At 26.9% G+C, this 14,744-nt stretch overlaps 1 protein-coding gene across 1 annotated transcript; it reads right to left on the reverse strand.

The window, feature by feature from the left end:
* Window positions 1–13,117: 13,117 nt before the first annotated feature.
* LOC112755476 (uncharacterized) lies at window positions 13,118–13,758 on the reverse strand. Its single transcript, XM_025803593.3, has one exon. It carries the CDS (start codon window positions 13,644–13,646, stop codon window positions 13,446–13,448), a length of 201 nt encoding a protein of 66 aa, XP_025659378.1. The 5' UTR covers window positions 13,647–13,758; the 3' UTR covers window positions 13,118–13,445.
* Between the last annotated feature and the right edge of the window lie 986 nt (window positions 13,759–14,744).

Below are 14,744 nucleotides of genomic sequence, written 5' to 3' on the forward strand. Positions count from 1 at the left end.
AAGACAAAACAATAATATTAATTAGCTAAAATATGGATTAAATTTTAATTGATATAATTATTTTTTAAAAAAATTATGACATATATGCTTTTTAATTGATGGAAAAAATTAGTAACTAATTTCATATATTATAATCAAAGAGAGCTTTTTCTTATATAATTCAAAAAGATTAAAGTATTAAATTGGTTTTCTATATTTGGGTGTAATTCTGTTTGGGTCTTTAAGGTTTAAAGTGTCTTATTTGAATCCAAAAAAATTTCATTTAACTTCAATATAATCCTACTGTGAGGTCAAAGTTAAATAATAAACGGAATGTACTACATAATAGCAATATAAGAATAAGATTGATAACATGGAGAACAAGTACAAGCTCCAGAGTCACAAAATCAACCGTAAATGCATCAATACATTTATTTATCATTCTTCTTACAATTTAAATAAAATTGTTGAGTTAAAAAATTAACTAACATAAATGATGATGACAAACAATAGGTTATTAGACTAATTACCTAATTAGTTTTGATTATTTTGATTGAGTGATGCAGGTCAAAATAAATATACAAAGCTGCAGCCCATTAAGGAACAAACTGAATCTGTTGGTGGGCTAACAATCTAAAGGAACCCCAAAGGAAACAAGGCAAAGAAATAAAACGGGCTGAACTTGAATAGAACTGATCCAAGCCCGATTTGGCTTCTTTCAAGCAAATTCCTGCAATTTGCTTTCACCAAAAGCAACGTTCACCTTGTGTCACTTCGGAAAGAACACAGAGAAAGAGAGAAAAAGCTTAGCCTTTAAATTGTTCACCAAAGAAAAAAGAAAGAGAAGGATTAAGTAAGAAAGGCAAAGGTCTAATCACCCAAATCAAGCTAAGGCAGAAGTTAAAGGTAATTTATTTCCTCTTGCATGCATTGTGGAATTTGTGCATGTAATTCTTTAACTATAGTGAAAATTCCACCACTGTTGTGGTGGAGACTGGATGTAGGTTGCATAGCACAAAGCAACCGAACCAGGATACATGATGGTGTCAGCTTCTTTCTTCCCTGCTCTGTTCTGTTTTCTGATATTCATGAGACAAAATGAAATTGTCCCATAAATTTTTCACTGCTGAATTCAAACAGTTTCAGATTGAAAGTTTGTTTTAAAGGGTTAAGGGTTAAGTACGATTTCGGTTCCTAACGTAGAGGCCAAAAATTTATTTCGTCTCCGACCTTTTTTTCGCCACAAAATGGTCCCCAAGGTTTCAGTTTGTTTTAAAATCGTCCTTTTTTTCAAATTTTTTGTTTTTATTACCAAATTACCCTTAATAAAAAATAAAAAAAATACGTAAAGTAAAGGGGAAAGGGGGAAGGGGTTACGCGAAGGGGGAGAAGGGTGGGGGGGGAGAGGGTTCAGGAAGATGAGGGGGAAAGGTCCTCGCTGTCGCCATCACTGCCGCTGCTCTTTGCCGCCGCCGCCATTCAACAGCACCAGAATCAGTCGCAGTTTCGCTTTCAAATGTCAGGGCCCCCATTGCTCGTCGTCGTTCGGTGGTTGGATCTTGCTGCTGCTCCTCTGGGCTTGGCAGAGGTGCTCGATGGCGGTGGATTCTAGTTTGAGGCAAGAACAGGGGAAGGCTTCGGTGGTGAGACGAGGGAAGAGAAGAGGTCGCGCTGTGATGGTGGCGCTAGGGTAGCGCAAAGAGAAAAGAAGAAAAGGGTTGCGGCGCTTTGATGGCGGATCGGCGCTTTGATGGCAGTTTCGGGTGGCTCGCCGGATTCTTCTTCTTCTGCCTTTATTATTGTTGTTTCTGGTTACTTCTGCTTCTGATTGATTATATTATTTTATTGTTATTGTTGTTCTGTTTCTGTTTCTGCTCCTGCTTCTTCTGTTTCTACTTGATTCCATTGTTGATTCATCGATGATTCATTGTTGTTGTTGTTGTCGTCCTGCTGCTGCTTCTGCTTCTGTTTGATTAATTGTTGTTGTTACTTCTGGTTCTGTTTTTGCTTGTGCTTCTGCATGATTTTGGGAAAGAAGGAGAAGGGGCATTTTGGTCCAAATGACGGTTTTAAAACAAACTAAAAATTAGTAAAATTTATTTTTAGCATAGTTATTAAACTCAGTTTAATTTTGTTAGTCGAATTGGTAAATCCAGTTTAGCTTAGTTGATTGAATTGAAAATTCGGTCATAATCTTGTTAGTTGAATTGGTAAATCCAGTTTGACTTAGCGTGTGTTTGGATTGTAATTTGTCAAATTAGAGTTTGAGTAAAAGTGATTTTATAGAATTGATTTTGGGTAGAAATAAGTTTGTGTTAACATGATTTATGTTTGGCAACTCTACACCAAATTTGATTTATGTTTGGTTTTATGAACAAAATCACTTCTGCATTTGTAGAGAAGAAAACTAGCCAAACAAAAAATTGAAACTTTCAAAAAATTTTAACATGTTTTTTCCCTTCAAACGTGTTTACCAAACACACTCTTTAGTTGATTGAATTGAAAATTCGGTCATCAATCTTTATTGGGTCATTAAAAATAATAACAACATTATCTATTACAACTTAATCTTTCAACAACAACAATAACAATAATAACAACATTAATATTCGAATACAAGAAAAAAAAGATTCTTTTTAAAATGTGGGGTTATTTTTACATTATCTATAAGTTAATTTAATTAGTATTTAATTAAGTGAGGTTCTAATACTTTTACACATTCAATTAGCATTAAATATTTTAACTTAAAAAGATCTAATTTTATATCAACTTGACAATGAATATATAGTGTTTTTGTTAAAAACGAGTCTTTAATTTTTAGTTAGAAACAATCTTCCACCATTAATTAATTTACATACGATTAAAAAAATATTATAAGAGAGTTAAATTGTATTTTTTGGTCTAAGAATCAAAGATAATGTACATTATAAATACATAACTCTCCAAATTTTTATTCCAAATTTTTTTACTCATGTAATTATTTTATTTAATTATAAATAAAAAGAAAAATCAAGTCAATTTCACTACCATCAAACTCAAAGACCATTTATATATAAACATTGCATAATTAGACTCTTCTTATAATTTTTTTTATTTTTTAGTCATTTTAATACATATATTAAGTATATAAATTAGATACTATTAGAATTTAAAAGTATTTAACAGATTAATAGAAAAAATAGTTAAGTAAATATGTAAATAATTAAAAACATAATGCCAATTTTTAAATATACTTCATAATTGACTAAATAAAATATTATTATTATTATTAACAATTTTAAGCATTATATTTATATATATATATATATATATATATATATATGGCATATTATAAATAAATGAATAAATAAATTTGCAAGTAATTAAAAGGGATACTAAATTATGGATAGAGAAATTGTAAGTTGAATTAGAATATGAGCAATACTACATAGCCTCTAACAAATATGATTATTTTTTTATAACAAAAATTTATATATATATTTACAGACGTTTTACACATAAAAGCATATAATTTATATTTATATTTACTAGAATTTTACATACATAAATCAATACAGTTTGCACCTATATTTTTTAGAATTTGCATACATAAATTAATAAAATTTATTTATTAAAATAATTTAATATTCATGCTGACTAAATAATGACCAAAATTACTAAAAGTTGCTAGTTCCCAAAAATTTCTCATAAAATATTAGTTTATAAATGAATTAAAAAAAGTCATGTAACTCTTTTTTCATTTTTAAATTATACAAGAAAAAAGCCCTCTTTAATATATATATTATATAGAATTAATTATCAATTTTTCCATTAATTAAAAAGTACATATGCCATAATTTTTATAAAAAATAATTATATCAATTAAAATTAAATTCATATTTTAGCTAATTAATATTTTTTTATCTTAGCAAATTAATTTTATTATTGGTATTAAAAGTTTAAAATTTTTTTTTATTTTTCTTGCAGGACTCATTAAGAATTAAAAAAAAAAATTAAGAGAGTCAAAGACCAACTTATATATAAAAAGAGGTCCAATGCAACATAAATGGCTTCTCCTTTATTGTATCTAAGCAAGCCAAGCCACCAATTTTTTAGGTCACTGAAGCTAGCCAAATTGCTTCCCCAACATAAAAATAAAATAGTACACATGTTGCAAGAAGAGTTATGTGATGGGAATATCTGTAAACTAAAATCTGTACACTATAATCTCCCTGTTTTAATAATTAAATCTATTATCTCTTTTATCTTATCATTTATAAGGTAATAATTCCTGTATCTTTCAAATATTTAAATTATGAAAAAGTATATGAACCAAGAGGTTACCGGCCGAAAATTAAACAAAAACACATTAATTTATATTAATAATTAATTTTAAATATTTCAAATTTAAAATTTAAAAAATTTAAAATTAATTAAGTAAACCTAATTAAAACCTATAAAAACCTTCATCTTCTCTCTCACATTAACCTACCCACCTCCAACAATCACACACACAGACCTCTCTCTCTCACCGTCAGGCCCTCTCCGCCTCCCCACCGCGACCCACTCCTCTTCTATCACCGACATCTGGCTCGTCGGATTCGCCACTGTCGACAAGAACTGCTTCCCTTTCGTGAACCAGATGTGTTACCGGAGCCGCAAAAACTTATCTTCACTGAAACATGGTTGTCCATTCCATGACTATGTCCTCAAATTTGGGTTTAGTTCACACATCTCTGTAGAAAATGCACTTATAAATATGTATGCCAAATGTAGTTGTCTGGATGGCTCAATTAAGATATTCCTAGAAATGCCAAATAGAGACTCTGTTTCATGGAGCACTTTGATCAGTGTCTACGGTCTTCATGGATGTGGTGACCAAGCATTGCAACTTTTTCATGAAATGCAAGAGAGAGGAGTGAAGTCAGACGCAATTACTTTACTCGCCGTATTATCTGCTTGTAATCATGCCGGTCTTGTAACTGAGGCGCAACTGGTATTCAAACAAGCGAGTGCAGATTGTAAAATTCAATTAACCTTAGAGCACTATGCATGCCTAATTGATCTTCTTGAAAAGAAATATAAAAAAAAAAAAACATTCATTTAATATGAAAAAAAAAACATCCTAATACTTAACAAAAAAAATATCCAGTTATATTTTAGTAAAAATAATTAAATATCTATAAAATTTTAAAAAAAATATAAAATTCTTAAAGAAATAGAGACATTCACATTTACAATACAAAAAAATTCGAAAAATATATAAAAGAACATCCATTTAGTATCACTAAATAGAAACATTCTGATACTTAGCAGAAGAAACATCCATATATATTAACTGGTAGAGATTTTAAATTCACCCAAAAGTATTTAGCTGGTTTTTGGCTAATACCCTCTTGATTCCTAGCATTGTTGTTAAATTATTTATTGTTATGGCCAACTTCTTCAAAAAATTATTTTCTCTGTATCTTTTTTTATTGTTGTTGCACGATCTCTTTTCAACAATCATGACATAATTGATAATTCAGCATTGTGTCGAATTTTCTTGATTCTTTCTTGTAGTTGTGGTTGGTAACATTCTTTTCTCTTCTAACATATTTCAGATCAACTTCTTTTTCACACAATTCTGCATCAAGTATATTAATATTTGTAATGTGTTGTTGTAGTTACTGTATGATTGTACCTTAATTCTGCACTACAATATCAACTTCTTCTCATAAACTTACATCAACAAGATTTTAAATATTATAAATTTTTTAGTGAGTAAAGATTATCTCCCATTTTTTTTATTTTTCATTGATTTAAAAATCTCATTATTATGGCTACAATTAATTTAGATCTTTTAAAGTAAGAAAGTTGATAAAAAAATAAAATAAAAAATTAATCACCATTAATTTTGTGTATTCACTATTTTAGTTTAAAAGTGATTAAGTTCTCATTTTATTAATTTACCAACTTCGTTATTTTAAAAAATCTTGATTCAACTATAATAAACCAACATAAAAACATTTTTAATTCTTATTATTTCTCTAACAAAAAACTCTCTTATTTAACAATATTTTTAATAAGAACACTCACAAACTCTTTAAAAAAATAATTATTCTAATACATTCTTCTTGAACTCTTCATTTATTAGCGTTAAATTGAACTTACCTTTCAAGTAAATAACTTACTCTTTAGTTTAAATTATTTTTTCTACTTAATTATTTTTATTTCTAATATTTATAAAGTGGTACTTTCTATTTATAAAATTCAAATTGATTAAAACTTTAAATTAATAACTGAATATACTTCAACTTGTTAAAAATATTAATTTTTATAATTTTTTTTTATTTTCATTAATATTGATAAATTCAATTTAAACTTTTATTTCACACTTAAATCTAATAAGTTACCATATTAAAACTAATTTGATCGCAAATTTGTTTACATAATTTTACCTGTTGTTATCTTACGAGTTTGTGATGAACATGTAGTATTATTACCATTCAAAAAACATGATCATATATAATTATATACTATTAACAGTCATATTCTATATATCTCTAAATTTTTCTGCTAACACAAATTTTATCATTTTAAAATTGATATGACTCTCAAATAAACTTCCTAATTTTTTTTGCTCGCTTAACTTATATTTGACACAAATATATCTTTAAATTTGTCTGCATATACCTAAATTTGCAGGCAGGATTTTAAGTTTTAGGAACCAGAGTATATATAATTGACAAAAGAGAAATGAAAAAGTTATTAGATAAATGAAGATAATTTTAAGGTATGATTAGATCATTTTTTTTAGAGAGATATTTATTTTCGTATTTAATTGCTATAGTATTAATGATAATACTCTTTCAAAATATAATAATAAAACTAATAAATTTTTTAATTAGTAATAATAAAAAATTCTTAATTTTCTTAAATAAGAAAATTAAAAGCACACTTTCTATTTTTTTATGTGCACACTTTCTATATATATATATATATATATATATTTTGCAAGGATAATAATCAAAAGTCACGTAACTATTTAACACTTTTTAATTTGAATATGGAAGTAAAAGTGGTGTTGGACTCGGATATGGAAAATACAGGTGCTTCACAGCCATGAGTGGAACAGAACTTGGACTATGCGAGTTCTCCATCAGTAAACGAACGGTCCGAATTGCGTTTGATATTCTATTTCATAAAAAATTTGACAACAACAAACAACCGGAGGGTCCGTTTTCTAGCTTCACAAGTCAGACCATGCGATTTCTTAAAAAAAATTTTAAAATCAAACAACTCGCATAGTCCGATTTGTGTACTCTGAATTTTTTCAATTTTTTAACAAAATCAGACCCTCCGATTTATGTACTCTGAATTTTTTTCAATTTTTAAACACAAATCGGAGGATCCGATTTGTATACTCCCACAATTTTAAAAAACACAAAAAATTACCATGTTAAAGTATATCACACATTTTGCTTCCATATCAAAATTTTTTAGCTACTATTTAATGGTTGTGATTTTTTTAATGGATTTTAAATTTAACAAACATGTCTTATCAATGTACATATTTTTTTTACGAAACACACTCGAAAGATATCATTTGGTCAAATAATACAATAGTTCCATACACAAGATATTACGGTTATTATTTGTACCATGCTAAACGGTTAATAACGGTTAATTATTTCATTATTATTAAAAATAATATTAATAATAATTTTACAAATTTGTAAATATTTTTTAATTTTTCACTATTTATAAAATTTAAATGTCATACAAGTATATGCATAAATAATATGTCACTAAAATCAAACATTTTTTAGTGTAAATTTTAAAGTTCTAACAAAATAATAGGTGTTTAATCGATTAAACTTATATTTTATATGTTAGTACAAAAAATCACACACATTACTTTTACCCTCTAAGTTCAAGAATTTATAATGTTAAGCACTTATATAGCTTTGTACTCATCCTGATTTCATAAATATTGATGAAAATAAAACTTCTAAAATTCTCGATTAGAGCGGCACCACTCCTATATTCGTATAGATAAAAATCCTTTGATAAATAATATTATCATTTCATTAAGAGTTTTAATTCACTCTCTTAATTTATTGTAAATAACACTAAATCATATACCTTAGTGCTCCAATTGCTAAATAACTTATTATTACCGATTAAACCTTGAAACTAGTGGTCTACTAGAATAAGGTTGGATTCCTATCATTTAAGAACAATAAGTTTTAATCCCATTTTAACAGTAGTCTCTTTGATTTTATCACTTGACAAACCTTTAGTCAAAGGGTCTCTTAAATTTTCTTGAGATCTTACATAAGTGATGGTAATTACACTATCATCGATTAGTTGCCTCACAAACTTATGTCTCAAACTTATATGTCTAGACTTTCCATTATAACCCTTATTATATGCTCGAGACATGGTTGATTCACTATCACAGAAGATTGAAATGGCTGTCGTCTACTGTGGTCACAACTTTATATGATATAACAAATTTTTTAACTATTTCGCTTCTTTAGCTGCAACTGATAAAGTTACAAACTCAGCCTCCATAGTAGAATTTGTAATACATGTTTGTTTCTTTGAGACCCAACTTATTGTTCCACCACCTAGGGTGAAAATTCATCCTGAAATGGATTTGTTATCACTAAGATTTGTAATCTAACTTGCATCGGAATAACCTTCTAAAAACTGCGGGATAATCACTATAATGTAATCTCAAGTTTATGGTTTTCTTGAGATAACCAAAAACTCTTGTAATAACTTTCCAATGTTGATTGCTAGATTTTCTTGTAAACCTTGATAATTTGTACAAAATAAATGTTATATCAGATCTGGTATAATACATTGTATACATTAAACTTTCTATAGCACTAACATATTTTAATTATACTATGGGTCTTCCCGTGTTTCTTTCTAATTTAAAATTAGGATCATAAGGTGTATTAGATTCTTTAATTATGAGATGATCAAACTTTTATAATTCTTAAAAAGATTGACTTAAAGTAAAACCAACTTCATTCTTACGCACCTTTATGTCTAATATTGTATCAACTTTATTCAAATCCTTTATCTTGAATTTAGACGTTAGATACTCCTTCATTATACGAATTTCTTCTAAATTTGTTTCAATGATTAACATATCATCAACATATAGACAAATGATTACTCTATAATCTTTACTAAATTTTGAGTAAATACATTTATCCACACTACTATGTGAGAAGTCATTTGGCCCGTTTGGAAAATTCTAGAAGTAGCTTTTTTTAACTTTTGACTTATAAAAAGTAGTAGTATTAATGTCGGGTGCAATTTTCAAAACTAAATTGCAACTTTCTAAGAAGCTATTTTGGAGCTTATAGAGAAGTTAAAAAAATGACTTCTCTTATAATACTTCTACTTTTCATTACATTTCTTTAAAATAAGTACTTTTAGAGTTAAAAATCCAAACACAAAATAACTTATTTATAAGTTACTTTTAACAGAGTCATTTATTGTTTAAGTTATTTTATCAAAAGAAGCTTAATTAAGTTAGTTACCCAAACTGGCCCTAGTTTGGCTAAATTTCTTAAATAAGTTCTTTTGAAAAAGGAGCTTAAAATATAAGGACTTTTATTAATATTAACTTTTAAATAAGTTATTTTGAGTTTGGAAAGTTATTATGGAAGTCATTGTTTTAAAGTTGTGCATTAAATAAGAGTGATAAAATAGTTTTTAAAAATAGGAGAAGTCACATTTTTTAACTTCTTCAAAAGCTCTTAAATAACTTTTTGAAAAGTTAAAAGTTTATCTAAAAATTTGTACCAAACACATTAATGTAACTTTCTATAAGTCAAAAGTTGAAAAAAGTAACTTTTTGGTGTTTCCCAAACGGGCTCTAAATTAAACTGCCATTATTTAAGTGCTTGTTTTAAGTTATGTAAAGACTTAATTAATTTACAAACTTTTTTTTTTGTTTTTAGATAGTACATAGCCTTCCGATTGCTCCACATAAATTTTTTCATTAAGATTTTCATTTAGAAAGGTTGTTTTGACATCTATTTGATGTATATGAAGTTTATAAATGAATACTAATGTTATAAGCATTCTAATAGAAGTCATTCTTGTTACATGTGCGTAGGTATCAAAATAGTCTAGACTTTCTTGTTGTCTAAATTTTTTGGCTATTAACCTTACTTTAAAGGTTTGTAATGAACCATTAGTATTATACTTTCTTCTGAATACCCACTTACATCCTATAGGCTTTGATTTTGGAGACAAATCAACCAAAACCCAAGTATTATTTGATAATATTAAGTCCATTTCATCATTTGTTACTTCTTTTTAAAAGGCAGAATCCCTCATAGCCTCTTTGAACATTTGAGGATCACCATCTATATTCATCACAATAGAAATTTTTCCTTCTACCAAAAAAGTGATAACCTGAGAAGAAATAAAATCTAGACCCAAGTCTTTTTCTTTTCTCACTCTTAAACTCTTTCTTGGTTCAATCAATTCTTTGTCGCTTAAACATTTATTATTTTAATTATTTATTTATTGTGAAACATTAGTATTATTTTGAGGATATTCTGAACTAGAAGTTAAATAATTGATAAATTTATTTTTAATAAATTCTACCTCTTTTTATTTAATAGACATTAAATCTAATATTTTATATGCTTTAGAATTTTGAGCATATCTTATAAAAGTGTCTTTTATGACTCTTGGCCTTAATTTGGTTCTCTTTTGATTAGGCACTCGATAAAAAGTTGAACACTCTCACACTTTCAAATAATTTAAGTTAGGTTTTCTTTCTTTTCAAATTTCATAAGAAAAAATCTTTCTATGTCTTGAAGATATTTTATTATGGATACGATATGATGTCAATAATGCTTTATCCCACAAATTTTAAGGCAATTTTATATTTAATAACATTGAATTAACCATATTCACTAAGGTACGATTTTTTCTTTTCGCCAAATCATTTTGATGTGGAGCATACAGAGTGAAAGATTCATGCACAATACCATATAGTGCACATAAGTTATCAAATTCATTAGAAAAATATTCTCCACCTCAATCATTACGAAAAACTTTTATTTTCTTATCATACATATTTTCTACTTCTATTTTATATTTTTTAAACATTTCAAAAACTTCATCTTTATTTCTAAGTAAATACACATAAGTAAATCTAGAACAATCATCAATAAAAGTTATAAAATATCTTTTTTCTTCTTTAGTAATATTACCATTAAATTCACAAATATCACTATGAAACAATTCCAATTGTGTATTTCTTTGAACTTTAGAAAAAAAAAATTTAGTAATTTTGAATTGCATGTAAATATCACATTTCTTATTAAAATCTTTGTTACTAAGATCAATATAGTTTTTTTTATGCATATATTCAATTAATTTGTAATTTAAGTGTGCTAATCTACTATGTTATAAGTCACAAGAATCAACAACATACAAAAAAAACATTTACTTTATTAATACTAAGTTTAAACATACTTTCATTATAATATGATTTTCTTATGAATACATCATTCTTAAGCAAGATCACTTTATCGAATTCCACTACAACTTTAAATCTTTTCTTACACAAGAGACTAACAGAAACTAATTTTTTTTCAAATCCAAAACATGAAGTACATTTATTAAACTTATTTTTTTTTCAGATATAAAATTCAAACCACAAATTTTAGCTGAGTTGTTCATCAAGACTTCTCTATTGTTTACTTTTTCATATATTTTGAATTAGTTGCGGTAATTGTAAACTTGAACAGTAACCCCAAAATCTAACCACCACTCAAGTAATTTTTTTTGTGTTGTCATGTTCAGTTCTTTAACCATATCAATATGCATATTTTGTACTTTTTCTACAACCATAGAATTAAATCCTTCTTTTTCACTAAGTTGGTCTTTGGTGTTTCCTTTTTCAGAAGTCTACATTCTTTGATTTAATATCTTTTCTTGTTACAATGATAACACTCTTTTTATCTCTTATTGTCTTGCTTTGAATCTTTTGATAACTTTTTTTTTTATTGGTATTGTCTTCACCAATATGATTTACTTTAAAATTTTGAGAAAGATACACAGCATTATATTTTCGAGTTTTCTCTTCTATACGTATATACCTTAGTAATTTCTTAATTGTAAAGTTCTCATCAAGATGTAAAAATTTTTTCCTCTAACTATTTCAAGATGACGGTAATTTTGAAATAATTGTTCCAACTTATAATGATTCAGAGATCACTACTTGTAGATTATAAAATCTATTTACAAAAATTTATAATTCATGAATTTGATCCATAACAGGCATAGTATCATTTATAATAAATTCAAAATATTTTATCATAATAAACTTATTTGTTCTTTGTCGTTCAATATTGTACTTTTCTTCCAAAAACTTCTAAATCTCCAATGATGATTGAATTGACATGTAGAGATTATATAGTCGGTCGGATAAAGTATTGAAAATATAATAAAAGTATCATCATCACCTTTCTTCTTCAATTGAATAATCTTTTCTTTCTCTTCTTATGTAAAATTTTCAGCGGCATTGGTAATTGTTGTAGCTTTTGGATCAATCACATATGTAAAATTAATAATTAAACAAAAAAAACATTTTGTCTTTCTACCAATTAAAGTTTATTCTATCAAAATGATCTAACTTAACAAATTCTTTATTTATAATCTTATACGTGGTATTTTAATAGTAATATTTCTCTAAAATTATTAGATATATAAAGATAGTTTCAAGGCATGACTAAATCATTTTTTTTAAAAAAAAATATTTATTCTCACACTTAATTATTATAGAGTAAATGATAATAATCTCCTAAAATATAATAAAACCAATAAATTTTTTAATTATCAATAATAAAAAATCTTAACTTTCTCAAATAAAAAAATTAAAGACACACTTTTTATTTTTTGTTGTACACTTCAAACAATAAATTAGAATAATAATAAAAAATCACATAACTATTTGATAGTTATAACTTTTTCAATGAACTTTTAAAGTTAACAAACATATTTTATCAATATATATGTTATATGCTATTTCTTTTATATGAAATACACTCAAAAAATATTTTTTTATTAAATAAATACAATAATTTAATACACAAAATATTACCATTGTTATTTATACTATACTAAACGATTAATAACGGTTAATTACTTCATTATAATTAAAAATAATATTAATAATAATATTACAAATGTGTAAATATCGTCCAAAGGTAAACTAAAATTATGGCTAATTCAAACAAGAAAATAATTTACAACTCACTATACTTTGTTATATGTACAGAGACTTGTGATCAAAACTGGGAGTTAATTAATCATGCTCTTGTGCTAGTACCTAACATAATGACTTCTAATTAGTCTATTAACATAGTAGCTCCTCTATCAAGGAATCAATATAAAAAGAAACATAGGAAAATCAAAATCATAAAAGATGCAAAAAAAAAAAAAAAAAGTTGGAGATTCTATTGGATCTGGAGTGTTCTAGTACACATGGTGCAAAAATATCTGCGCTTGGTTTTAAAGTAAATAGGAAGAAAACAGAAACGCCATTGCTTCTGAACGTCCGTTGCTTGCACCATGCCTCCACAGTACGGACACGCCCCTGGCGCTGGTTGCCTCGCTAAAACCCTCTCATCCTCGTCGCACACAAATACCAGACACATGGTGATGATGAAAGTAGTGCTTTATGTGAGTATTTGAGAAAGAAGGGTTGTGTGAAGGGGGTATTTATAGATGGAGTTTGAGTTTGTGGCGTCTGGCGTGTGAGGAAGAGTATGGTTTCTTCTGGAAGAGTGAGTGGCCCATGGTCAACGGCAGAGCGCGTATCTAGAAAATTCTACACTTTTATTTTATATAGCAAAACTCTACGTAAAACTAATAATAAAAAATTATTAAATAATTTAATAAATTTAACTAAATTATGATCGTTCTAATGAAGGTTGCGAGAATCGAATCGGTCATTGAATCGGTCAAGTTACTGGTTTAATGGTTTAATGATCCAACCGTAATTGAATCGTAGTCGAATCGATTTTGTTAAATATAAAATAAAATTATTAAAAATGTAATATAAATCTTTTAAAATTTAAATTTAATCATTCGTATAATAATAAAATTTAAAATTTCATAACCTATCCACTAACTAAACTATATCTCATCTCATCATTAAAATTTTACATTCAAATTCAAAAATCACAATTTATAACTAAAAGAAATCATGGCATAAATACTATATCCATATTCAATCAACAATCACCAACAATCAATAATAATATCAATGATTACTTAATTAGACAAAACTCACTCAATTAATGTCAAATTACTAATTAGAAATAACTATGAACCAATCTCAGCAGCAACAATTTATCAAGGTGTGCAAAACAAACTATTGCATGCCCCCTTAAAACCTAACTTCATGTTTCAGATACTACAGCAATTACAGTAAAATAAAACCTCAGCCATTACAGCAATTACGGCAAAATTTAGAATTACAGCAATTCAAAATCCAAAATTATATCAATTCTGTTCAGTATTATAAAATTATACCAAAATTCAATTCAGCATTCAAAATCCAGGATTTGAAATTATATCAAACTTAGGAGGATTATTAGAAGAATACATTATAGAATATAGAATTCTACAATAAGATCACTAGTTTTCAGCCATTAACAGAAAATAAATTCAAAAGAAAAATTCAAGTTCCTTCATAAACTAAACAATGAAACAGAAAATAATGTTAGAATTACTTTCAATAGCAAGGGTAT

The sequence above is a fragment of the Arachis hypogaea genome, chromosome 16 (assembly GCF_003086295.3).
Source record: "Arachis hypogaea cultivar Tifrunner chromosome 16, arahy.Tifrunner.gnm2.J5K5, whole genome shotgun sequence".
Lineage (NCBI taxonomy): Eukaryota > Viridiplantae > Streptophyta > Magnoliopsida > Fabales > Fabaceae > Arachis > Arachis hypogaea.

Excerpts from the sequence above, each read along its gene's own strand:
- LOC112755476 (XM_025803593.3), bottom strand. The coding sequence starts at position 13,646 with ATGTGTCTGGTATTTGTGTGCGACGAGGATGAGAGGGTTTTAGCGAGG.